The sequence below is a fragment of the Echinococcus granulosus genome, assembly GCF_000524195.1.
Source record: "Echinococcus granulosus chromosome Unknown EG_S00004, whole genome shotgun sequence".
NCBI lineage: Eukaryota > Metazoa > Platyhelminthes > Cestoda > Cyclophyllidea > Taeniidae > Echinococcus > Echinococcus granulosus.
In genome coordinates, this window is record NW_020170384.1 from 1,664,233 (window position 1) to 1,691,944 (window position 27,712).

Genomic DNA, 27,712 nt, shown 5'->3' on the forward strand with positions numbered 1-27,712 from the left:
AACTGTAAGATAAACCCTGCAGCACCACCAAAGACACCTGTCTAACTGTCAAGTGCTCGCAATAAGTGCAATAGCAAGTTCAACGTCTAGTGGAACGTTGCCGATACATATGGATAAAGATTAGCCGTGAAAATTCACAAGAATATTCAGATATTCTGACGGTTAAGAAAAAAATAGTTCTCACGGGGCAGAAACGAGGGACAGGAGGAGACCTACCGACCCCACCGCTTTGTAATTCTCGAGTATAAACGAAGAAGACTGATAAAGTCTGAGGAATTCATACTTTTATGGCTTGGCCATTTTCTGAAATTAAACCACACATTAGTTTGTAATGAAAAAGGACTCGAAACTCCAACAGAACTACAAAGTGCTCAATATGACAAACCCGCACTTAGAGGTATGTAAGGACCGATCCTAATAATTGAAAGCAATGCAAACCTAATGCTAATAAAATGGCAGCAAGAAATTCAAATATCTGAAAGAATTTGCACTTAAATATACGATAAATAGGAGGAGAGGCACAAACTAACTCACAGAATCTCAGTCTCTCCGCTATGCCAGGGCAAAAGACCGACCAACGAAGGCGGACCAAACAACACAGTGAGTTCAATTGATGGTATCGGACAGATGCCTTTTAAAAATAAAATTCAGAAAGAAACCCTACTGTAAAGTATTTTGTCAATGGTATTGGAGGTGACCGAATCTAATGAAGATGAAGAGAGGCATTTTGCTGCGGATGATACTAAATGATGTCCAGTACTAAAGTCCATAAAGTGCACACAAGAGGACCGACCCTTGGAATAAACTAAAGATATAAGCATACTAGAAAAGAGTACCTGTTAGGCCTTTCACGCTGCTGGAACATTTGATTTCAGAACAGTCAACGTTTTTCAATTTCTCCAAATGAGAGCGTGCTAACATAAGAACGGAAGAATTAGAGACTTCTCATAAAACGATGATTAAACGGCCTACTTGATTTAGCTGCGACCGAAATGTCCCCAATTTGAAGACTTATGGATAACAGAATTAACTGACATAAAGTGGGAATGGATAAATCATCTTCATAAATCACAAATGCAATGTGATCCAAATTTTGAATAGGCTTATCCACAAATAGAAATGAAGCATCTGTAGAATTCAAACCACCATTCAAGTATCTGTTGAAAACGTGTTTTATGTCGAAAATCCCAGCACACAGCCATGTGACAGATGCATACAAAATCAGAGTAAGTGAATGCAGCAAGCGCAGTAGAACGACCTTCAGACTCATCTTAAAATGCACACGTGGGTCCGTATACGAATATAAACTGTTAGGAGATAATGTTTAAAAAAAGGCAAACGAATCAATATTTATCAAAAAATTAAAGTCCTACATCACCTTTAAAAATACGGTTTGTATAAAGCCATGCCATTTAGGACAGAATTTTACTATTAACTTCCTGACCAGTAAAGAAGATTAAGGGCCCAGACTGAAAATTTAAAGCCAGCAATTGCTTTTGATTTTGGTAGAGTCCTTGTGAGGCTTGACATTTTCTGATATCCTTGTTATTATTGGTACTACGAATTTAAAGGCACATCAGTATAAATCGTATATCTTCGTACCTGCCTGTGTGTCATCTTTTTTAATAATTAAAAGTTTTGAAGACAAATCCCTGGCCTATTTTGCAAAATTGTGGATGGCTGATAGAGGGGCTATTCTGAAGGCAGTGGTGTTGCGTTGAGCCTATACACTTTCTGGCCGCGATGCCTAGGCGTCTGGATGGCCGCCTCCTTTTCGGCTGTGGTCCCTGTAGGCCCAAATGGGTAAAAGTTGTTGACAATATCTACACCGGAAACCACTCGGTAATGTACCACCTTCAAATAATGTTGATGAATTTTAAGGAAGGGATCGACAAGTTAGTATGTCATTGTGCTAGAAAACCGGATAAGTTGGATAATATTGCAAAATATCTGCACAAGAGGCTGCTTTCTGATCTTCACCATAGGAATTATACGTACTGTTGCAATTTTTCTGAAATTTTTAGAAACGTCAATATAACTATGGAAGCCATCAGCGCCTTAGTCAATACCTGCTATCGTCTAAAACTCAATCTTTTTGACTCCAGTTTCCTAAAAATGGTCCTATTACTGTTGGAACAGGACTTGCCAGAACTTCAGTTACTTGGCACCAAATCAGCAAGTTTATTAAGACACGTATAGTGCCGTAGTTTCTAGGATTTTCGCAAATAGAGGAGGATGCCCCTAGTTATTATCGAGAGTATGATGATTTAGTGGATCATTTTACTAGGATGGCGTACTCAGAGCTGCCAAACGAAGCCGAACGGAAGAAGTAGTGATAACTAACGAGAATTAATCATACTTTCTAGGGTTCGTCTGGCAGGAATAAAGGGGCTTCAGGGCGTTGTTAGGAAAACTGCTAGGGGTCAACTGCGAATGAATGCTCTGCAGAGCATGGAGAAAATTATTCCAGCACTCCTTTTCAATATTCACGAAAAGTATGGCGAATTTTCTAATTTTATGAATTACCTCACTCGGCGTTAGGTTAGCATTATCTGTATTTGAAATAAAACCGATTTCCTTTTAGACCACCAAATGATAACGAGGCGGATGAATCTGAACCTGGATGCCAAGCCGTGTTCGTGTTCAAAGATGTAGTATGCCGTGCTTCTTTCACAAACCTCATCCCTGTTGTTTCCGCAATGATTACGCAAGTTGTTGTGTTCTTTCACTTTCACATCTTGTTCCTCCGTACAATCAATTCATTCTAACATTGGTTTCATCCACAGGTTATAAAAGCTTCTTAGTAAAGGATACACTTATATAATTGCCTCACATTATCTTTATGAGCATTCATTTCTTTGTTTAGTCACTTTGATAACCATAGACTGTGGACTCCCAGCGATTTCCCTCTTCTAGTTTTCGGATACTTGTTGGATTCTATTAAGGTAATCTTAAATCACTTTTTGCGGATAATATACCCCATCATATTTAACTAGATTAAGTTTGACAGATGTAGATGACGTTTTGGCTGCTCTCTTGCTGCTTCAAGCTAAATTCCTTTTTCTCAAATTAGAACATGCAAGTCGCCCACAATCTCGTAAAGGAACTCATCAATTATCTGCGTAAAAGTGACACAAGATTAACTACTCTTCAACGAATTTCCGTTGTTATGGTAAGCTGTCATCCATTTTGTACAGTTCCTTGACTGTCACAAAGGGGCTATTGAGTGAAATAATTTCACCGCAAATAATTCGTATCCTGTTATTGTGTGTGATCTCCCAAATAGAGAACTCTGCTCATCGTTATATTGCCGGCTAGTATATTTACTTTTGTGTGGCTTATTTATGCAGCATGTTTATGCTACTTGGCCCACTTTTTTTCCCTTATGGTAATTGGTCTCCTCTGAATTTTATATTTTGATATTGTCTTTTAACATTCTGTTAAATGGCATTTCACGAGCCCAGATAAAAGGACTCGAGACGTCACTTTGTAAAAATTTGCAAGTGTGTGTGCGGTTTAGGTGTAAGAAGCTGGTTAATTTCTATTTTCCTTGGTGTTTCAATTTTGCCGCTCTCGCATGCCCCATTTGCGCGATCAATAGGCGCCACTAAATTTGAGCGTGCCTGCGGCTTGTCTAATGCGAGACGTAGGATCATGGGAGCGGGGCAATCTAACCATAAACTTCAACCACCATCGCTTCACAACATTCGATTCAATCGTGGCAATTCGCAGCGCATCTTCTCTCACAAAGCCCTTCCCGGCAGTGATGGTCACGCACTTGGTGTAGTCGGTGTGGGGGATTTGGAGTCCAGTAACCCACCAAGCAGCTTTGAAAGCGAGAGTGCAAGCGTCTCCCTTTCCCACTCTTTTACCCTCGCGGGCTCGGCCTCCTCCTCTCCCACTCCACCCATTGAAACGGTGATGATGCTTCTGGGAGAATCGAAACCACCTCGCGAGAAGGGCGGTAGCAGGAAGGGGAAACCGGTTTCTTGTGGTGACGAAGCTACTGGTGAGCGCCAGCACCATCACCCGCAGCCTAGAAAGCGAGCTCCTCTGGGATTCTCAATAATGCCCGCTGGAGGCGTGGCTCTGACAGTCTACATCAAGACCCCTTTGCAACGGGCGGGCACGGAGGATTGGAAGGTCTTTGGGAAGAAGGCGGAACGATATCTAGCAGGACTGGAGCGGCAGTATAATTGCAGTATCATGTTATTTGATAGACAATCCTGGTTTAGAGGCGTGCCCATTCGCAAGCTAAGAATTGTGGGCACTAACTGTCAGGATGTACTGAAGTGCAAGGGCGGACTACCGACTTTCATTTCCGAGAATTTGATTACTTCGGAGGATAACTATGTAGACACTCTAGGCTACCAGTTTCATGTGCGGTAAACTTGGAAATGAACTCGTTTATTGTAAATAAATAAAATAAATAAACAAGTAAACGTAAAAGTGGTGATAATGCTGGGTTTGTCCAATGACTCGGGAGAAGGAGGTGGGATTTCTCAATTCCTACTTAAAAGTATCACCCTAACCACTGGAGATCTTTTTTTCTTGCTTTTAGGTTATCGATAAGTCAGTCATCACTCTTGCCAAAGGTGCCATTGGTCCTGATGTCTTTCACAATTTTAAAGCTCTACTACAGGTAGTAATTCTTCCCTTATCATCACCTCGAGAAAGTGATTTTCTACAGGGATATCACTAGCTACTTGAAATGTCTTGCATTGCCCACTGCCGGCTTATAATAATTATTCAAAGCAGAACTGATTGATATGCATATTTCGATTTTCGGCTTTTCTGAATTCGCTGAAACAAGTCTGAAACGGCAATTTCTTCATTTGGTTTAAAATTGTTGATGGTAGCTTCGGAATCGGCATGCCAGTTCACGCATGTGATATAAAAATTTCTGTGGGAAATAAACAGCCGTCATCCGGTAACTAGCAATAACCATGTCTTTTCGTTAGCGTCTTGCAACCATCCGAACGCTCTTCTCTGTTATCACCTATTCGGTAGTGTGAAAGCAGAAGCTCTCTCCTATTCATCATTTCTGACCGTGTACCACCTTGTTGTAGCCTACGGTGAGGTCTTCACTTATTGAAATAGGCATTTCGATTCTCTGAGAGTACGTAAATAGGTCTGCTCATAATCAAATGTTAATCTTGATCATGAAACACGGGCAGTGGGTTAATTTATTCTCGCACCGAGAACTCTTTCATTATTCCGACTGTCTCAGATTTACTTTTAGGAGGTGCATTTGTAAACTTCATTTTCTTCTGCACAACCAGTAGGAGTCGATGTGGATTCAAAATTGGAATCCAATTTATCTCTTTGATACTCGTTCTTGAATGACTTCAATCTACTTCCATGAGGCAGAATCCGTGTCGAAACATTAAGTACACGCACAGAGCCACTTGCATAATAAATACGATTAATTATCATAGCCCATTCACCACTGATGGCAGATTTGCCAGTCAAATCGGAAATATGTCATATTTGCAGGAGTGGGGACTGAATTTCTTCTCTAAATACCCTTCAGCTGCTATATTTATACACCCATCCCGATAGTATTCAACTGGTACTTTTAAAGCAGCTTTGGCGTAGAAAGACTCGTCAGTACTGCAGAACCATTCTGAAATAGCCTGCTTAGTCACCCGCACTTGAAGCTACCCTGATACCCAGTGTGAAAATGACTTGTTAAACAACACCTGTATCACCTCTAGATCTTGAGGTCCAGCATTGAAAAGACCTCGAAGGGTGTTGGAGCCGATGAGCAGCGTTTCCATGACGCAATCATGAATACGATTGCCGAGTTCGCCAAAAACCTCCCGGATGCCCAAAAGATTGAGATTTTGAAGTTCATTCTTAACTTCGATCCCCTTCCAAGGTAAGTGCAATGACTCAAATGAATTGAATGTACAATTCGCATCTGTCCATTCGCTTATCTTCTGTCTCCGCATTTTCAGTGGACGGTCTAACAGCAAAGATTACTCTAAACCGATGGTGAAAGTGTTGGTGAAGACCATGCTCACAGTGGCAACGCAATACCAAACAGTGGCCATCTCGAATGCTATCGATTCGGACTTTTTACGCCTTTTGCTCCACGGAGTGGCTCTTGATCCCGACGCTTCCATTCGGGTTTACGTGCAGAAGATTCTCCACGCTCTCATTGATCGACACAACAATGCTCCCAAACTCCTTAAAGTCAGGTTAGCGATAACAGGTTTGAGCTAATAAATATTTAACCCTACGGTTTTAACCCCGATGTAGCATTAAAAGCGAACTGTGCCATCTTGACAGTAGTCTTCCATAAAATAGATGAAGAATTACGAGGGGTAAGACTAAGATGCTGAAATCCCTTAAAATACAGTCTTTTATGCTTTACTGGGTATGACAGCGAACCGGTAAAGAGTTTGATGGATAAATTTGGTAATTTATTTATGTTACTTGTAGCAATCTTTTTCCACAGAGAACATGGTCAATAAAGTGATGAAACTGAACGTTTTCCTTTGCAGAAAGTGGATGGCCATTTAGGAGAGTAGATGAGATGGTTAGTTAATGCACGGTTTGGTGTATACAGGCAATGGCAGAATTTCCATTGTCTAACTTCTATGGTTTGAGTAGCGTCGGTTCCACCATTAACCACTGCAATCCATTCTTTATACGTAGTGTATTATTATTATTTCTTCTGAACTGATGTGTCGCCGATGCAGTTTGGCTGGTCATGTGTTCATACTGTTAGTGGAGAGGTTGAAATCATGCTTTTCACAACCTAGCTAGAATTGAATATCTAAAATAGTGGATTTGGTAGTCTGTTGCTCCATGATCTAGCAAGTCGTCGACTTGTATGTTCGATTGTCAAAAGCAAACGCCTTTTTTTTCACAAAAAGGGTAGATGTGACAGCCAGTTGACGCAAGATCTGGTGAGTAGTCAGTCCAACTCCTATGGATTGAACGGCATTGTTTTTATAAGACACCTACTTTAATGCCAAGATCGTTTTTCTGTGCATCAAAGTGCATTGGCTTGGCCTCATGTTATCTGCCCAAGTTTCCTACCTTTCACATCTATTTTCAATAGTTCAGTGTTCCTGGCCCGACAAATAAGCTTTTACATTAAAATGAAACTTGAAGATAACAAAAGTGAAGTGCGTGGTGGGGGGAGGGACATAACAACTCGCCACTGATCTCCGTTGCGTTGTTTGAGAATGCCTTTTATTTTATTCTCTTGTTTGCGTCGGCGTTAATTAACATATTTCTCTTGCAGAATATATCCCCCTGAGGAGGTCACGAATGTCTACACTCGAGAGAAGCCTTCTCGACAAGATATTTTATTCATGAAAAAGGTGATGGTTGTTGACTCGTTTTGCAAAGATAAATGTTTTGGCCACCTAACTTTTTACGATGATTTGTTATTCAGATGAGAAATATTGGCAGGTATATTGTTCCTACGAGAGCTGCGGATTTGTATTTTCTACTGTTGTCATTTTTTTTTTCACATTAACACGCCTTTTTTTTCTCTGAAGGGAGGTTATTGCGCTTTTTTTTGTAGCTCAGTCCTTGAGCTAGTATCAAAATCATGCTCTTAGCTTACTTACCACATCTGCCATTACTGGTTTTTCCCTGCAGACTGGCTATCTGTTGACGGAAAATACCTTCCACCAGATGTTGGATCCCAGCAACAAGGTTGACAACCTCGAACACCTGATGTGCACCATTGGCCTAGTGGCGTTGGAGATGGGTGCCGAAGAGGCATGTTTTCTCCCTCTTTGTAGAACCCAACTTAAATCTTGCTTCAGCTCTGCGTCTGGTTGGGGTCTTTTTATCATTTTTGGCTCTATGGCGTTTAGCCTTGGTGGAAAATTTACTTATACGACGGTTGAAAACCCAATTAAGGCCAGGGGATATTCTTTCTCTGTTCACATGCCTCTATGCATTAATTGGGGTGCTTATGCATTTTTTATGTTCTAAATGCTAGATGGGGTTAAATCAGAAAACTTATTTAAAGACCCCTTCGTGTGGAAGATGTGAAGGCTTCCAACCAACTGTAAGGTTTGCTTGATCAACAAATTGAATTAATTAACGAAGCTCCCCTTGCAGGTTCTCGTGGAACTGCTGCGTTTGGTGCTAGCGGTGCAGCAGAAGACCACGGAATCTGATGGAAGTCTTCCTTTGCCACACCTCTGTGCTATCCATGCCGTGCTTGCCACTGTGATGTCGATCATCGTCCCCATTTCTTCTCTCAGGGAATCTCTTCAATCGCATGTGCAAGGCGTAAGTTAGTACTTTTTTCTGTTTAATTGCAATCACTACGCTCCGACGCGGTGACTTTTAGACCAGTTTCCTTGATTTCAAGTCTACTGCGTCAGTGCAAGGTATTGCTAAAAAGGATTTGGCTAGCTTTTGTCACTGTTGCTGTTGTCTACATCACGTGATGGCAGGACACGTAATTGCGCTGACTCATTCCTGATCCATAAGATCTTGTTTTCTTTCTTCGTTCTCTTCATCCGACGCTTGTGTGTGTATCTAATGATTTTTGTGTTCTTACACTAGGCGATTTTGATGAATGTTGATTAAGCACGTGACTTCTGAGAGACGTGTCTTTTGGAGCACTGCCGAAGACCTCCAGGGTCACGTCTTCGGGCAAAGTGTTGGTGAATTTTTATCTCCGTGTTTTGATTGATTCTAACAGGTCAAAAAAATAATTTTGACGTTTAAAATTGTCCATACTTTGCCGAAAATAATTTTGCATTTAAAAGGTTTTATTGGTGACGGAGATCTTAAAATTTGCGCTACCAGCATCACGCGTATCCCACATGTAGCCTTTATGGTTTTATAATAATTGGTTATCCTAAATCAGGACGGAAGTAGATGTAGGATATTCCTGGCTTAATGATAATCACACCTAGTTTTTCATCAACACGACTTTAGGGGCAACCTCTTTTGTAGGCTGTGTAGTCGATTTTCCTCTTCGATCCCGATGGCGAACGTGTTAATCGTCAAATTGACTCCGTTTATTTATTTATTTATGGAGGTAGTAGCACACACAGCCTTTGTCACTTGCATTTATTACTCTAACACTGTTGTGACGATGTGGTGCGCCCCGTGTCTTCCCCGCAGTTCTAATTGGCCGTACTGGTAAGCAAGAAGATTTACCACTAACCTACGGAAAATCTGGAAAGCTTTAGGCATGGCCGGAGGTACGGATCACAGGATCTCAAGATCTGGTATATTAGCACTAAAACAATCATCAACTAACTACAGTGGCATTAGATTACCAAGCAGTTAATTTTGTAAAGGTACCCAACTGGAAATGCCAGCATCCGAAGGTGGTGCAGGGAAACTGAGTGATTCTACTCAGTGATATTTTTTGTTTAAAAAACATTTATTTGGAAACATTGTTATATAGCGAGTGTATTTTGCACGCCGCCCACATTTCGCAAGTCGTCCATGTAAGGCAGGTTCACTCTTGTCGCACCACCTCTCCACCTGGCTGCAATTTTTATACGATTCTGTCCAACCGTCTATCTAGGCAGCTTTCATTGTAGAGAAACACTGGCTTTTGTATCTTATTCATTGCTAACAGTTTGGACAACAATGTTATTGACTGACTTCTTATTCATTCATTTCAAATCCTGCCTTAGCAGGTACGAAATATCTATATTATTACTCGTTTTCAACCTAATTACAAGCTGATAAGTTTTGCAGAAACCTCCTTTCAAGATATCAGTGCAATCTGCCCTAAAGAGTATTCGAGAATGCGTTTGGTCGTAGCATTCAAGTTATCCCGGAACACCTAATAAGACGGAGTCTATAAATATCATGGTTTTAGCACTCGTGAGCGTATATTGCTTTAATTGAAGCTACACGAGGTAATTCAAACTTCCATTCATATTTCTTCCTCCAGTGCACGTGATATTAACTGGACGATTGCTATCAGCTTAGAGAATGAAAAATACATATGGAGTGATTGTATTCAATGTTTCATTTAAAAAATGTTTTACTTATCTCTCAGGTTATAAAAACGCGTCGGGAAAGAGCACCTTACCTCCTCCCAGACGTCGCTTTCAATCGAAAAAATACGCAGGAAACGTAAGTCATACCTTAATCACAAAATTTTACGAAGACTGCTGCTCATGATCTGCAACAATTCACGCAAATACGTCTTAAGTTTGGTGCTGTGGAAGCTTCGCATGCTCTGCTTCTTTTGAAGTGGTTTCATGCGTTCTCAAGTTCCGCACTATATACTTTTTCCTGTTGTGATTTTTCTCAGCTGTCATGCCACTTCTCATCTTCAATCTTCATTAAACTCAGTCACAAATTTTTTGTGCTGTCATTTTTTGTGTGTTGCCCTGGTGTGTCGCTGTGGCTTTTATTACCTCTCTGTGGGCACTTTATGTCTGCAGTGTTGTGGAACCTTTTATTAGAGCAGCACTGCATCATTTTAGGAGCTTCAATTTGTTGCTGCATTTCGTGAATTAAGTCGAGACAGTTAATGAACTACATTCTGCGTCACAAAAGTTGATTGTTTTATGTAGTCCTACCCAAACCATTGCCGTTGACTGCTTGATTGCATCAATCTTCGTCACGCCATGCCACTAGTGCTACTCCGATTCGACTACGAGTACCGATGCACGCGAAACCCTCGTATCATTTACCATTTGCCACTATGGTATTTGTAATCTTAAAGGCGTGGTCTCTAGTAGCCTAAATTGGTAAAATCGGCCTCGACTATTCGTATGCTGCTTATATTTCTGGTTTTCTACGTGCTACCTTCTTGAATTGGGTCGATGTTACGAGTCATGAGTTCATTTGGAGTGGTCATATTACCAATTAGCGGTGTAAATTTTGATGAGTTTTGCCATTTGGTTGCATTAAATGGCAACAATAAGGCCACTTTTCAAGTGTACAGACCACATTAACTCTCCCATCTTGTGCCAGAGGCTATATGAATTCAGCTTGATTTTCTCACATAAGTAGCATGTGACCTTTCATTTCTCAAGTGAAATTTCAGTATCACAGTAGCAAAATCAGTTTCCCATGAATTGTTCTCTCTTCTTGAGTTTCATCGTCTCAGTCCTATTTCCTGTTGTTCGTACTATTATTCATGATCGTTTAAGCAAGTGAATTATTATAAATCTCTATCTTAATGCTTTCATTTCTGTAGGAGTGAAATCGTCTGCTCAGAAATGCGATTTTATCCACTCGCATTTTCTTCTCTTAATTGCACCGTTTTTGAATTCGCGTTTACTTTTTTCTTAGTAGTTGTAGATGTGGTCGCTTTCTTTGACGGCATTTCTCGTTGTTAGCCTTCACAATTCCCACTTTTTTTCACTTTCGATGCCAGGTGAATTTAGCGTTTTTTTTTGCTAAAAGTTTTCTGCTCATCTAATGGGGAATTGTGTGACTCCCGTTTTTTGAAGTTTGATGGCATGCAAACGCTCATCATAATGCGTGCAGATCAGATGAACTGCTTCCTCTTTTATCACTTCAAAGGCTACGCGAATCTGCTTTAAATTTCCTTGAAACGTATGTACTTAATCACTGACGCATTGGGTGAATTTTTTGCTTTCGAAGATGACTTCTTCGTTGCCTTTGTGGCAAAATTTCTCCTTTATTAGCCAACATTTTGATTTGATTTAATTTATTGGAGTAGTCCGCTAGAGTTTTTAGTGAGGAGTTATAGAATCGTTTTGACACTTAAGCGGTGAAGAAGTTGAAAGGAATGCTAATGATTATCTGCTGTAATTTATTCAACTGATTATCAACTCAACAATGCTTGCATGTGATTCAAACGAGCCGTTTCCTATTTCTTTATTCCAAGGATTATGCAAACAGTGGGATCTCTGTTTCTTAATGATTCTCGTGAATGTGGCCTAATCTGACAAGGAGTTGTGTGATCTCTTGCCCTGGAAGTCGAATTTTAGCTTTCGAGAGTGGGTTTTTTATTTGTTTTACTGCACAATTTAATGGGATCTCCGTGAGAGCCTCGAAGGCTTTTTCTGTGAGCAATTTTACATTGATGTTTCACGAAATTTGCCAGAATCGTTTAACAGTGAAAAGACAAGGTAATCATAATTAATATTTTTTTCTAAAATTTTACTGGTTTATCCTTTGGCAACCATAAATTGTACTATTTTTTGTTGTCTGCGGACAAGTATTTCCACCATCCACTTTTTTCATGGCGTTAGCCACTCCAAACAATAAGGTTATTCAATTGTATACCCAGGAGTTATTTGCATTTATTTTTGTAGAAATCTTGTTCCATGAAGTACTGACAGGGCATATCAGGTTCGAGTTTGCTATTGTAGCCATAGGTACACTGGTAAACATTGCACCAGTCTTCAATTGGTTTCAGGTGCTAGGTGCGCTACCTGTCCAGCCATTAGTACTAATTATTACTAATAACTTTCCAAATTATGGCTTTTCAAACGCAATAATCGTGTTGTCTCACGTTCGGATACCTTATCAACTGTAAAAATCCTTCAACACTGAGCTATAATAGTAGTCGCAACCGTGCAATGAGTGCCATCTCTCTGACTTATGCCTGCATTAGTATTCCATGGAACAATAAATCCTTTTTTATTGTGTGCTCCCCTCTTAGGTATCCAGCGCAATTAGTGATCTCTGAGGACATGCTCTTCTGCCGGGAGGCAGTACATTCCGCCCTGCAGCAGGCTGCCCTCGACCCCTCTAGTTTGGACGTGCCTTACCAGCCCTTCGACCCACTCAAAGCTCTCCAATCCCTCCGCGTTGCCATGCTCGGCAGCTCTGCGGCATTGGCGGCGGCGGGAGGCGGAGGCACCGGCTCGGTCACCACACCCGGCGGTCGCACCAGTGGAGCCTCTGAATACGACTCCACCAACCGATTTAGTGGGTGGGGCACTCTTCCTGGATCTTTGAACCGCGGTGCCGGTCCTGGAGACACATTCCGAAATGGGGCTCAGTGTATGTGACATAACTTTTTGATTGCTTGGAGGTCTGCATTATCGCTTTTGGGTTTGTAACTTTTAACCTGGTTTGATTCATCAAGATACGTTTAGGATGTTGAAATTACTTCTCAACCTCACTCTGGTTCTGCCAATCTATACACCACTGTATTGGAAAATGAATCATGCTGGCGGTTCCCTTCAAACATTAATTTGTACCCCCTATTTTCCTCAATCAACTCATCTGCTCGTACTTCAGTCAGTGAAAGTAACACTTTTGGAGTTGTTTTGTCGACCTGCTTGAACATGCGTCTTGTTGCACCTGCAATTCCCCACTTTATACATTCAATTCAACTGACTGGTCGGGACTTGGCTTATTTGAGATGCCTCAGACTGTAGCAACTTTCGGTTTCCTGAGTTTGCCTCATTTCAGTTGCTTCGCCCTCATTTCCGTTCTGGGTGTTGAAAATGGATCATGTTGTCCTTTCCCTCAGCTCTGTCATCTGTGGAGCTGATTTAAAACTGGCAAAGGCCAATCCTGTGGCATGACAGATCTTGCCAAGTTATTGGTGTGCTTTTTGAATGCTTGTTTCCTCTATTCACCCTGTTGCATATGATGTTTGGCAACTCAAGGTTCGGTTCGTTCCTCTTAATATTTACGGTCTGCGGTTTTTTACCCGGTTTTGGAAGTTAAAAGTGATTCTTCTACGGTATTGACTCATTGATCAATACTTCGGAAATAAACTTTTGCAACAGGATTCTCCACCGGGGGTGTTTTATTGGAAATGCTGATATCTGTCTCATCAAGTTCGGATTTGAAATTAACTTTTGCGCAGCTGTTCCACTGACGTTATGGCATGGCCACGAACAACATTTCTGTACTTTACTGTCTTATCAGTGCTATATTGTCTGCGCTGAATTTCCATTTCTACTAATTTTCGTCTGTCCATTGACGGCCTGTTTTTGATGCTTCAGGGATACGTTCACTAGCTGAGAGCTTTTAGGCATCTTTTGCGCCGATTTCAATGTTCATTCTCCATCGCCTCTTAGATTCATGGTGTTTTATTCAATGGCCTACAGTCTTTCATAATACGTTCTGTCAGCTTTCTGTTCTCCGGTGTATTATCAACTTATAAATATATGATCTTCGATGTACTACTGTGTATTTGATGCTAGCCGTTAGTGGTGTTGGAGCGTTTGTGTAAAACGTCCGTCCTAGGCTCCATCACAGCGTTTCTTTGCACTAAAATTGGTTTTTGACTAAGAGCTTTCACAAATGGTTGCATTTGTTTGCTCCACCTTCAATCATTTGCAAATACTTTAGGTTAGCACTCCATCCAATACAACATTTCTTGCTATGATCTAGGAAAATACATGTTTGTTATCCTACAGTTTTAAAGGAAACTACAACCAATGGCTCCAGAGCTATGCTGCAAGCAAATAAAAATTCATCCACTGCAATGTCCTTTGGAGAAGAATAAATTATGGACCTGAGAACGTGCAAGATCGTGTGATTTGGCGTTGATTCGAATTTATAGTCTTGTGGCTTTGTTGTCACGTCTTGTATAGGCTCAGCGGATTCGTTTTCGCTCCTCTTGTCGTTGCGTCGTTTTCGAAGAATGAATGGCCTTATCGCCGTATTGAACTTTTTTTCCCACACACCGCACACATTTCATTTTTCGGCTGTCAAGCCTCACATTGGTGACGAGATTGACATGCTTGTCTGTCTTCGTACGTCAACAACACCTCGTTTATTCCCCCACATTGATCATTGTCTTGTGCAGCTCTGCGGCAGTACCCACGCTTTACTGGTACGTGTTGGTTGGTTTCACTTGTCACTTCTGACCTTTTTTATGAAAATTCAGTTTATTTGTACTTTCTGAAATGCTTTATTAAATTTACTTGTAAATTGACAGTTTTTTCCAATGAAATTTCCAAGCCCTAAAGTTTTTTGGTTTGGCTAGATTCCGTATTTGTCGACCTTCGTTTGTTCTAGCATTTGACTGGGATTCGTAAAAGGACATCTATGCTCTCCTTGCATTGATAATCACATTCAGGCCTCCGATAGAGTTGTTATCCGTCTATTTGATCTAAAACCCTCCCCTATTTTTAACTGAGCTGTTGGTCCTAGCGCACAAATATGTTCGCCCAGTTCGCAACTTCTCTTGATTTTGCACCTACTTTGAGATGTCAGTTTTAAGTCCTCATCTTTCAACTTCCTTTCCTGTTTGTTCGTTATTTTTCTTGTTGGGAGAGTTGGTTTCAGGCAGACGAGTCCAGATCCAATGTGATTTCATCAACTTCCTAGAAATCCGATCTTCTCGGCACCAATCAGAGTCACAAAGACGCTTGCCCCTGAGGGGCTATGAGTGGATGAAGAACTTGGGGTCGAGGTCACCAAGTCGTCGGAGCATCCGTTGGAGCATGCTGTCGTCGTTTAAGCTCTTCCAGAGTCTAATGCTTGGAAAGTTAAATTTTTTTGTTTCTTGAAATACACTCTTGTGTGCACCAGCGGCCATACTTCCATTTTTTTCCGCCATCATTTACTTATATGAAAGCGAGTCTGAACGTGATGGGAAGAGTGTTCGCACTTGCATCCATCCATCTTTCGGCTGTTCAACCGTCAGGACTCGTGCGCATGACTTTTCTGCTGCCGAAAGTCTTTAAGTCCGCAAATTTTCTAAATGTTGCCCCTTTATTTAATTTGATGCCTTTGCCGATTTAAATGTCTTTCAATTTGATGAATGGTGATCAAGTCTGGGTTGTTGGTTTGCCCCAAGGTGATCGGACCTTCCAAGGGTTCGTATGGCTAATTTTCAATATTTTTATTTTGCAGACGGTTCCAGGAATGCGGCGCCTATGGGTGCCGATAGTCAGTCACTGAGCAGCTTGTCAATGGCCGAGAGCAGTCAGTCGATACTAAATGCTGGTTCGGTAAGCACGCTTCATTACCCATCTTATTCTCCCCCATGTTTTCACCTTGTCAACGACCGCTTAACGCAACTTTTACCTTTCTTCAGCGTGCCTCTGATCTCGAAAAGGAGGAGATGATCTCCTTCAAACATGCACAGAAGATTTTGTGTGAGTTTGCTTTTCTTTTGTCTTCCTGTGTGGGAAAGTGCCTGCTACAGAGGAGATTTGATCCTTGTTGCTAGCGATAAAGGTTCAAGTACTAGGTCACTTAACGATGGTTTGAAAGGTGTCTCAATTCAATGTTGCTTAGTCTGGTTTCTGGATTTGTGCTGTCGCTGTTACGGTGTGCAAGTTTCTAACTCAACGCATCTCATTGTCGTGTAATATTCATCCATTCTGACTACGTTTTTGGCTTTCGTAATGCTTATGTGTACTTCTTCCCTTCATGGTATATGTCCTAAGATTTTGGACATTTTGAAATGATGCCACATGCCTTATGGCAGACCATCCGATAATACTTCTTCATCATTCTACTTCAATGTTTGTTGCACCTGTAACATCCTCTCGTAGGCCTTCTGACCGAATTGAGCACGCAGTGAATTTCATTTAATTGCCAAGGCACATGTTTCTTGAGGATGTTCACTCCATTTCAAGTCTTTCCTTTACTGCTGTGTACTTCTTTTTACCATGCATGCAACCTACAGTTTTCGCCATAAAACACATCACAGCTGGTAAAGCAAATGGGGATGCTTTTTCGAGTCATGTTGGATTTAATATCTTATTGTTCTGGCGTGAAATCGGTCACCATTCATTCTCCCAACTAATTCAACTGTTGCTCGAAAGCTGAAAATAATGTAATCATTCTCAAACTGTGGATATTTTTTGACCGTTTTGTCGTATTAAATCGAATCAATCTATTTGCGATGCGATTTATTGCAACCGGATGCCATAAATTGGTAGGGTATGTATGTTACATATCTGCGACGCCGAGCTCAGATAGAAAAATCTGGCCGTGCCAGCAGAGTATTGTCTGTTGGGGTTCCATTCCAACATGTAGATTATTGAGTAGGATTTGATCTTTTGCATTATATTCAGCTCTTTCATCTTTACGGTTCCCGAGATTATCTCACCCGATTTTGCTTTTTGATCAATTTACCCTATATAGATGAGTCTCCAGAAACCAGGAGGAAAAGAAAGTATGCAGAAAATATGCGAATGACTTCCAATTACGACACTCTGATGGGTAAAGGCACGATGGATTTCAATGAGTTGTGTGCGCTTCATAAGGAGCGGGTACGTGTTTTTGTTTTGTCAAGGTCGCATGCTACTGAAATAATTTTAAGTAGACTGCCTCATAACTCCCATAGTTGATTGGTTTATTTACTAGTTCTGACCCTAGTCCCTGGCCACTGCAAAGCACGCTCGTCATGTTTCTACCTTCTATGATGTCTCTGTTTGCATTATTTTTTCGTCGTATAGGATTTGAAGCGATTAGTTGGGTTCTTCTAAAGTTGAAATATTTTTGGCTGCGAGATTTAAAATGTCAAGGCCTTTCAGTCTTTAGTTTTTTGGAAACAATACCCTTTATTGGAGCCGTTTTCGAAATGCGAGTTCTACAGATATTGATGGATTTTGGATCTGTATGCTCCCTGGTTCTCACATCCTCTTTTCAGTTAGATGATTAATCAAGACCTGCTCAAATACTTTTGAAATCTATTATCTTTTTTGCCATGGCATTCCCACTACCTGATATGTTGTTGCTGGCTGCCACTTTAATCAACTTATTAATTTTCACACAATTGATGAGTTTTATGCCTCTTTTTTCCCAATTATTCCAAAATTCTCGTCACCTCAGCAATATCCGACTCCAGTGCATATTGGTGGAGGTTAAAAGGTCGATAATTTACTGCACGAGACGCGGTTGCACCATCATTACTATTCTTGCTCTTCATTTTTTTTCTTTTTCCGAGAATCAGAGGGGGTGGACTTTTGCTGACGGCCCATACCAAAATTCACATTGTCAATCATGTTTTTGTGCCACAAAGGGCTCCAATTGCTCTACCTTTCCACCTTGCCTTTCACGAATGATGATGTAGCGACGTTGTAAACTAGGTATTGCACAAAAATTGGAGTAAAGTCCACCTCACCCCTTCCTTTTTGTGCAATCGTGGAACTTTTACTAGTAGTTGTGAAAAAATAAACTTCACAGGCACATGACACTTGTTAAGTTACCCTGGTCTCCGTCATGACCACAAAAGGTTATATCAGGCTTGCGCGAACCTATGTAATTTTGTGTCATTTTGGACTCACTTAAAGCGTCAGAGGTCAGGGTCTGTCAGGCATTACCCAAATGTTAGCTAACCTCACCTCACTATCAGTGGAGTCCGTTTTCTTAATAACCCCAAAGGATCTTATGAAGTTTATGGCAATTTATACGGTAATTTATTTCCTGTCCATTAAAATCCTTCCAGCAAATCAAATATTATTCCGCTAGATGTTGTCAAAATCATATCCTGTTTAATTGCCCTTGTCAGTGAGGCGATATTTTACTGTCATAAAATGTCACATTCGTTTTAAGAAAACTTGCGCAAAAGTTGTCTTTGTCTACCTGGACTCACTAAAGTCGAAAGATAAATTCCAATAGGTATTATCTCAATTTCATATAGAGTCAAAATTTACTGTAAGTCTGCATGGCGTATGTGTGCTCGAAGTAATATCAAATTTCTGTACACACATACACACCCACGCCCCGAAATGGACTGCAATCTCTGGGCGTTGTGACGAGAACTTGCATATGCGAAACGTTTTTGCGGCGACAAACGATCCATTGGAACTTGAAGTGACGCCGTTTTGTGAAGTTTTGGGTTATAATGGCGTCGCATTCATTAATTCCCTCATTTGATAACCGCCATTTGTAAGGCGATTGAACGCTTGGTGTAAAAGTTGTTGAGCCCTGTTTAATACCTCTTATTGTGTAGTTGAGGTACGTAGCTTATTTGATTAAGATATGGCTTGCCATCAAAAAAGATTGTCACATTTGGCCTTCACTAAACTGAGCATATGTGTAGGTTCGTATGCGTGTGCGTATTTGTCATCGTAAACAAAAGTCAGCGATCATGTGCTAGGCCTCTAGTGGTTTTGACACACACACTGTTGTTAAACCTATCTCCTTGTCGCTCTATCTCTATCCTCTTGGCTTAACTCTGTCACGTTCTCTTTTTTTCAATCCCCTAAACCTTGTACTTTCACCACGCTGTAGGCATGGAGGGAGATATCCAAACAGAGCCTTCCGTTTCTGATTCAACCATAGGCCTGTGTTCGTTGTTTGTCATGGAGTAATTTCTGTCTCACTTTCCAGAGGTCACGTCTCTACCGAGCCTCGATACATCCTTGCACTCGTAAAAACACACACAACGGCACATTAGGTAGTTTCATAGTATTGAATATTCTGTGGCTTTCTTTTAGTGCCTGCGTTAAATCTGGTCGGACGTTTCCTCCATAGCTGGACTAGGCATTTGTCCGCACCAGTGGATCGCCTTTTTAAAAAAAACTTGCACACACGAAGAGGTGGTCTCGTCATGCGCTTATTTGCGCAAAGACATATAATAGTACTTAACTGAGTTTGTGTGATCTTGCTGTAGCTTCTCCTTACCGGGTGTTTGCATTCGATCACGTACAAGAGTGTTGAGTAGCTCACTTCTGATTAACTAGCCAAGATTGGCATCTCTATTAGAGGTGCACTTGCCTGTTGGCGTGTATTCATTCACAACCATATGCGGTGATGTGACTGCGCCCTGGGCTGCAACTTTCACAAAAATTGTTCACCGTTGTACAATTCATGATCTCACGAAACCGCATGTGAAATCGCAGAGGTCAAGCATGATTGAGGTGACTTAATTGCATCACTCCCGGTGACTGAGCTCGCACATGCAATCGCTTCGCAGTGAACGCACACTGGGAGGACTAGGTGAATTGGAGGGGTAAGTTGTCCGTACGATAGAGGTCATTCGGTTGTTGCGTTGCGGAGATCCCAGTAGATGTTTGCTAGTGTATGGCCAGGGATGACTCATGTCTTTGTGTGGACATGCGTGACTAACCCTCCGTCCCCCCTCTCATTACCGCCATGCCTCCTCCCCTAGATAAAACTCTTGTTGCCAGTGTTCTCTCCTGTTCGTCCATGCACAGAAGGACGACACTGGCTGAAAGGAAAAAAGACAAAGAAGGCATTGTCATCTTATTCATCTACTACCGTCTTTGTGCATGTAGCATTTGTCAGAATCTTGGAATCGAAATGTGGGTCTCCACTTACTACTAAAACTAGTCAACTTAACATCTGAACTCACTATATTCACTTGCTATAGGAGGAACATCGGAGTTTTCGTCAATTCTCGTTTAACACTGATGTAGTCCCATGAAAAAACCTAATTTGATGGGATTATGAAGAGCTGAAAGTGAACTTGTCACAACCTTGGCAGTGAGACCTCACGAAAAACTATGATGCTGTTTGTGATGTCGCTGCCGAAGACTTCAATAGAGCTATATCAAAGTTAACTGTTTTAAGCTTCTTTTGGTTACGGAGAGGTAACGGTGTCTCAATATTCAGATTAACAACATACTGGTTTATTACTACTTCAGGGCTGCGTTTCGTGTGTGTGTGTGTCCTGTGTTTTACCATCCTTCTCACGTTTCGCTACTCTGCTTTACTGCGCGGCTATTTTCTGTGTTTCTGTGTTTGAAAGGTTCTCTTAGGCCACCACTGTTATGTTGCACCACTCTGTTCCGCTGTGTGCAGCTAGCTAAGTGAATCCCGAAACTAGTGAAACAGATCATTATTTCCAAGCGTGCGTTCAAACTGAAATCATTTGCTCTTTTTGCTACTTCCAAACCACTCGAGGCAGTTCTGAAGACGTATTAAGATTTACAAGGGCTATTAATGGAGGCTAAAGAGTCTCATATCCCAAGCCAATATTGTTCTGTTACACTTCCCCACCAGGCACAGACGCGGCGCTTTAACATGGCAGGAGTGTTCAACGACCTCTCCAACGAGCTGAACCGTCGAAAGCTGTCACAGAGACGGACGAGTCTAAACACAGGGGGACTGTCCTTTCTACGTGGTAGTAACGCGCGAAATGAGAAGACTGATGGAGTAGAGATGGCGCTGCGCCGGAGCGCCGCTGGTAGCGGCGGTGCAGCAGAGGAGAACTCGGGTGGAGAGGCGAGCGAGTGGGCAGTCGATAGGGAGGGAGCAGCAATCGTTAGGGAGACACAGGAGGCGAAAGCGGAGGATACGATGGGACAGGGAGTTGCTCCCTCTGCAGTCCAGTCCAACTGGGACTCCAATTTTATTTCCCTCTTTGTCTCTTGATGTATATTAGTCTACCACGCTGCTACGCTGGCTGGTCGTCTGCTGTGCTGCTATGCGGGAACTGGCTGTGTGAGGGATGGCTGTCGATCAGATTATTTTATCCATGATTGCTGTGGTTTTGTTGTTAATATGAGTGGTTCTTGTTGTGAATACCTTCTACCCTTTTAGCCTTCCTCCTGTCCTTTATCCTTCCTAACTTCACTTGATTCTCCTTTTTCTGTGACTGAACAATAAACGCACTAGTAAAGACCAAGCTCTTACCTATGAATTAGCATTGCAAACGACCACCTATTCCACTCATTAGAATTTTATGCTTGTTGAATAAATTGGAGATGTACGGTCCGCAAAGCACTGAGAGGGTGATAAATGGTGTTCCACTACACGAGCCCGTTTAGTCCCTCATGATGATGTTGCAGTTACCACCATAGTGTTAAAGCTTCTAAACATTCTGTGCGCTAATGGTGGAGGTGCTTTCGGCCATTGTTTCAGTAGATTGTTCATTAGATGACTTTCGAAGGAGGAGTGTCCCCGTTTTTCTCTGGCATCATGCAAATCCAGTGTTACAAGGAGTGAGTGTTCGCTATAGATAGCTGAGTTCGAGAAGACTCGTAATGGGGGCGTGATTGGCAACTTCTGTGATTCTGAGTTCCTCATAACGACCAGTGACAGGGCAAAGTTAGGACTGAAAGAATTGGAGCCATCTTTAGGAAACTATGCGCACAGTGGTTTCGATTGCGATGTTAGGGGTTGACAGCCTCAAGAAGAAAAAGCATTGGCACAAGGAATATGTTCGCTGTAAAGTGTTTTGACGCTACCTCTGCTACTTTAAAGAATCCATTATCACTGACCCAGTTAATTCAACAGCTGTTTTGAGATTTGTTAATACCACCCAAATCCTCTACTTTTATTACCACTCAAGAAATAAAAAGCGAACTCATCGCGGCATTTTCGTTACTGCCTATCAGATTAGGAGGACATTTCGGTGCAGTGGAAGACGGACCACGGAGAAGGTCGGGGACGAAGCTCAAATCAAGAGGGAGATCACGCAATAGATTGGAACTAGTCTTTACCCCCGCACTGGCGGCGGAGTTCTACGCCTATCACCCAGCCAAAGGCCTTCTCGATCTCTGCGCACTGAAGAACTGGGGCTCTTAACGCCCCCATGGATGGCTTGTGCCTTAAAGCAGTGCCCCCTCCGCTAAACTTGAACTATCTTGCGCACCTCTTATTGCGCTGCGTCAGCGTATCTGCAAGCTTCGCCACCCACCGGGTTCAGCACACACCGTGAGCTGCTCACTGAAGTGTGCTAATTTGTTTGCACCAGGTAGGCGCAACCCTTGAGAACAGCACGCCCCGTGACTCAATTAGGGCGATGATAAGCTCAAGAAAACGAATACCCAACTTACATTCACTACCGAGTGATGATGTATCAGTTGGAATACTCCCACCGAACCCCACGCAGCACAAGTTCACATGCCCGAAGTGATGAGAGCCAGTGCACCTCTTAGTGGCACACCGCGAAGAACCCGTATCTATGTGCTATTTTCGCTAGGAATGGAAATGCTTTAACGAGAAAGGTAGAGTAGCGTAGCATAGCAGTTTAATAAAGTGGACGTTAGATAAGAAGGGGCAGAATGAAAAGGCAGGTGTGCATCGCGAGAATAAAAATGGAATGTTGGATAGCACTGTAGCAGCATGATTGAGGAAGTAACCGTAGTGATAGAGGGTCCAAAATTGCAGAAAGAGGAGGGGAATGAAGACAACTGTAACATTTCTACATCGACTCAAACTGTTCAACACGACACATGGTGTTGCCCTTGCGAATGTTGCGCAGTGTCTTGTACTTGTCATTACCCTCCCGCACATTGTACTCATGACGACGATCAATGTCGCGCATTTTCGACTGATCGCGTGTCGAGCTCAACTCCATTTTGAGGTTGGCCAGCTTCGTCTGGAGCGTCTCGTTCTTAGAGACGGCCGTCACCCTCGATTCCTCCGTCCGCCTCACATTTGGTATCACCTCAAGTTCCTTGGCTAAAGGGAAATAGAGTAAGCCCCATGGAAATCAAACCGAACCCACGGTAAAAAATGAGATCATCGGGGATGGCGCCTTATGTCATAGTGGAGAATCTTTAGAAGGGCGTGTACACACAAAGTTGCTTGGCAATGAGGTGTGTGTGATCGCATAATGATTGCCGAATTAGCTAAATAACACACTAGCACACAACCCCACACACTCATTCACACATAGAGAGGGCGAGAGAGGTATATTCGACTGCATTATGTGACCTGTGGTTGCTGATGTTTGCGCACTGACAGATTATTCGACAACTCAGTGGTCTGGATAAGGACACGTTATGTGAATCCGAGTGAATGCAGAACAAATGCCAATAGCAATGCTTGCACATAAAAGTAGCACTAATGAAGAATTCTCGAGAATAAGTAGCGATATAGGTGCTGCTACGAATGGGGAACAACCCGATCCATAGAATCCGAGTTCTAAGTATTCGTTTTAGCAAAAAACAGGCTAGGATAAGAAACACAAACCATTTACCTTCACTTTCATCATCCTGCGAAGCAGCTGAACGGAAGAAAAAAACGAGCAAGTGTTAAAAACAGGGGACAAAATTTCACTTCCAAAAATTCATTCCATGTCTCGATCTCCGCACACGAATACTTCAATGGCACTAGACAGTGCATGACAAACGGCAAAATAAGCCCAGTACCATCACGCTACTTACCGTCACCACTGCCATTGACCTGGGACTTGTGCTTTGCATCGTGTTTCTCACGCATTCTGCGAAGCTCAGCTTCAGCCTGAGCCTTTTCAGCCTCCTTCTTGGCCATGGCGACCTTCTGAGCCTCAACTTCGCGCTGCACCTCGTCACGCTGGGCCATCAGACGGTTGCGCTCTTCGGCTGATGCCGCAGTCTCCTACAAGAGAAAGTTCAGTAACATCCGCAAGGTAATACCGATTCATTGATGCAAGAAGCACCAACTCAGAACCGTCATCATACGTGTGTACACACGCACGATATGATTTCCAACTGACAGAAGGCATATCCGCTAGCCAAACACAAAAAGTGGAGGAGACAACGAAGCGGTTAGTCTACTCAACTCAGGATCTGGAAAGACCTCTAATCGATACCAAAAAAGAGCTTACGGGAACTTCTTCGACAGTTTTATTTCTTTGAGCAAGACTCCATTATTCATTATTTCGATACAGCTCAATGCGTGAGCATCTTGACAAAACATATGCCCTTAGTAAAACGTTATTGCAACATTCACTCAAAAAATATCGGTTTGAGTTGATATCAATCATGGGAAGACTAGGATTTCCAGTTGTAAGCTACAAATAGGCAAGATATGAAATTGAGCTAGTAGGATTCTGAGAACTTTCTTCGGGTGGCAAGATTAGTAACCCAGAAGCGCTCCGCAAACAGCTGGCTGAGTTGTACAGGTAACAGCTAATGCAGGAAATCAGCATGTTAGGGCACCAAAGGCATTAATAGATACCACGTTTACAAACCAACGATTGTCAAACCTAAATGAAGTAGAAATTCAGTAAACAAAGTGATACTTTCGCGGCAGAGCTCTGCTAAAATCTGGCTAAATCATTATAAAAATAGGCCCAGTAAGGCTCCCAATGGGATCACATCCAGTTCAATCAGTAATTCAATCCACATTATTATCATGTGCCGAATTAGCTTGGTGTTCATTTGTTAGATGGGCTTCCAAGGTAAATCTGCGTACAGGGAGGGGTAGAAATTCACACCAATATTTTTAGTCAATCATCGCGTACGCACCTCCTTCAGCTTTCTGTTCATCTCCGCCAGTTTGTCTTGGCTCTTCTGAAGACTCTCACGCGCATGTCGCTCCTGCTGTAGCAGCATCTCCAGCTCTGCAATCTTACTTTCATAGGCAGACGCCTTATTCTTCATATCCGCTAAGTCAGACTCCTTTTCGACCATTTGAGCACGAAGCTCCCGCAGTTTCTGTTCATTCTCCATACGTTGCAATCGTTCCTCCTTCAGGCGTTGTCTTAATAAAAAACGCAACCACATTCACTTAGTCACTAAACACGTCATCAAACATCGAATACGGCCCTGAGGAAGTAGAATTTAGGCAAGATACAAGAGAATACTGATGACTTACCTCTCAGCCTCCTTCAATTCACGTTCCTCCTTGGCCTGAATCTTCATCTGTTGCACCTCAATAGAGTCTGACTTTCTTCTACGCATGTAGAGCTCATGGTTGCCAGTACACAATGCCAAAATGCGCTTGTTAATCTTGGATTTTTCCACCAAGAAGAAAAATTCCTGCAGTGAAACGAAAGTTTAGGTAGAGCTTAGTGAAACTTAGTCAAACAAGCATCTGGAAAAAAACCTTTGCGGACTTGTCTGCCGGTTTGATGATGAACTTCTTGTCGTGAAAAGAGAGATTTCGAATTTCCGACCAGGGGAAACCAATTTTAGGGTCCAATCTGAGGTAAAAGGAGAAATAAAACTTAGTCCTCACAGATGAGTAATTGAGATGAGATCGTAAGGTAAACTTACAAATTACCAGGTTCGTAGATGCTCAAACCGAGAGCATCAACACCAAGAACGAGAGATGTTCCCTTCTTATTCTTGATGTTAAAGGTCTCCACACCATACATCTCCAGATCCTGTGCAATTTGTAGATACTGAACCATTGCATCTTCGCGAGACATGTCATGGTGGTCCTTGTAGTATGCTATGATCCGCTCGTACCATTGCTCGTCGGTTTGATCGTACTGTTCCCTACATGCAAAAAAGTCTTCTGAGGAAATGCAGAAGTGGATGCATCCAAAAAAAGGCGGCAAGAGCGCCTAACATCAAGAATCGAATTTTAAATGAAAACAATGTAGAAGACCTACTTGCCGGTAATCAGTCGATCGATCGGCAAACTCTTAGGGCACGACTGTGGGTCGTACGGACCATACTTGGCAACACAGGCATACGACGCCAGCAGGACAGCAGTGTCAGTTGGGCAGTAGATTTTGCCAGACATTATGTCGCTCTTGACCTGATAGATAATAAAGTATACCAAATTAGGAATTCACCAAAAAATAAATCTAAAAAGAATTAATCAATACGGAGTACCTGAAGGTAGAAATGAGTGATTGTGCAAGTTTGAATGAGTTCCTCCTCGACATTCTCGGGGTAGAATTTGACCATGAACTTGAAGTCGTATTCAGAACCAGGTGCAAAATCGTTACTCGAAATTTTCTTATCCAATCTTAGAAAGGTTGGATTGCCGTCTTTGTCGATGTACTGGATTCCGAAGTACCAGACTTCACGAAGACCTATGGTGCGGACCACTTGATCGAAGAGATCTTGGCCCAAAGAGCCCTTCTGCATCTCAAACTCTAACTGTGACTCAGCTGTAGTCACCCTGACCTTATTCTAACAGAAAGACATTACATCATATGCCAAGCACCTACCGTCTTATTCTTACTCCTCTTCAACATGGTTTTAGTCTAGAATATAAGATGTACGCGGTGAGAATACTGCCAACGCAGGAGTAGCCTAGAAATAGAAATATCCAAACCAAAACTAAGGCTACTTTAACCAACCCCAAAGCTAGTAATAACCTGAATTCGTTGAGAACCAGGAAATAATTTAGAATAAGCATAAAGGTAGTGGATCTGGACACACTTATATAATGTGGGACAGCTATACTAGATAAATACGCAAAGCAAAACCATCCCACAAAAGTCCTCAAACAAGGAGGCTACTGTTCACGAGGAGTGAAAAACTCAGACCAGGCAATAGCACAGGTAAGTTGTGCGGAATACTGCAACAAGTGAGAAGGCAGAGCAGTAAAACGAGAAGGTATGTAGAAAATGAAATGGCTAGAGGGGTCTACGAATGTGTAGATTATGCGGAGCATCATCTAATATGTGATGGTAAACATAAAGCACCAACGCACAAACTATAATCAACGGGAGCCCAACCACGGGCAAGCAACGCACCACAGGCGAGAGAGGGCTTTCAAAGGTACCCCAGAAACAAGTTTAATTTAGTGGAGGGTTAGTTTAAACAAAGACCAGTACGATGTATAACTATTAATATTTTAGGTACTTATTTTAAATATGTATAACTATGTTATCTCCAAAACAAAAGACATTTACTAAAAAAATAAATAACAAGTGTTGTTTCTCTCACTGCGACTTACCAATAAATTTCCTAGAAAAGAACACAAAACAAGTAAACAAAAAGCTTGCATACCATAAATTTTATGAAAACCAATGCGTATGTGCACACTATGCTTTAATAGACCTTATCATCTTCCATGATCATCAAAGGCTCTGAGAGATTGCCAGATACATTGAAGTAGGCAAGCAGTTCCATGTTACCTTAATGGCTTTTAAATAAGAAACACACTAATTTTTCACTTATATGAAAATGTAGGGTTCTAATATTCAAAGTAAGAGAATCTCCATTTTTGTCCTTTAAAGATTTCTGGCATATGGCGTTTAAAAGCACTAATA

General features: G+C 41.9%; 3 protein-coding genes across 3 annotated transcripts; 2 read left to right on the top strand and 1 right to left on the bottom strand. All coding sequences in view use genetic code 11, as the record gives it.

Annotated features, from left to right (window-relative positions):
• Positions 1–1,743: 1,743 nt before the first annotated feature.
• On the top strand, positions 1,744–3,205 carry EGR_01161 (Protein EFR3 A; the record flags this gene model as incomplete). The annotated part of the gene is made up of 6 exons (XM_024490410.1): positions 1,744–1,842; positions 2,208–2,329; positions 2,367–2,495; positions 2,585–2,719; positions 2,867–2,945; positions 3,074–3,205. The coding sequence occupies 6 exons, from the start codon at positions 1,744–1,746 to the stop codon at positions 3,203–3,205; spliced, it is 696 nt and encodes a 231-aa protein (XP_024355229.1).
• A 449-nt stretch (positions 3,206–3,654) lies between these two features.
• On the top strand, positions 3,655–22,353 carry EGR_01162 (Protein EFR3 B; the record flags this gene model as incomplete). Its single annotated transcript, XM_024490411.1, has 16 exons — positions 3,655–4,380; positions 4,562–4,642; positions 5,718–5,881; positions 5,961–6,203; positions 7,259–7,337; positions 7,621–7,732; positions 7,767–7,801; positions 8,092–8,265; positions 10,007–10,083; positions 12,596–12,939; positions 15,757–15,854; positions 15,941–16,001; positions 16,999–17,126; positions 20,827–21,135; positions 21,209–21,267; positions 22,164–22,353. 16 exons carry the CDS (start codon positions 3,655–3,657, stop codon positions 22,351–22,353), a joined length of 2,880 nt encoding a protein of 959 aa, XP_024355230.1.
• A 619-nt stretch (positions 22,354–22,972) lies between these two features.
• EGR_01163 (Moesin/ezrin/radixin) lies at positions 22,973–27,572 on the bottom strand (the record flags this gene model as incomplete). The annotated part of the gene is made up of 11 exons (XM_024490412.1): positions 22,973–23,232; positions 23,753–23,779; positions 23,940–24,132; positions 25,005–25,239; positions 25,354–25,517; positions 25,585–25,681; positions 25,755–25,979; positions 26,096–26,244; positions 26,322–26,624; positions 26,663–26,698; positions 27,501–27,572. 11 exons carry the CDS (start codon positions 27,570–27,572, stop codon positions 22,973–22,975), a joined length of 1,761 nt encoding a protein of 586 aa, XP_024355231.1.
• Positions 27,573–27,712: the final 140 nt, after the last annotated feature.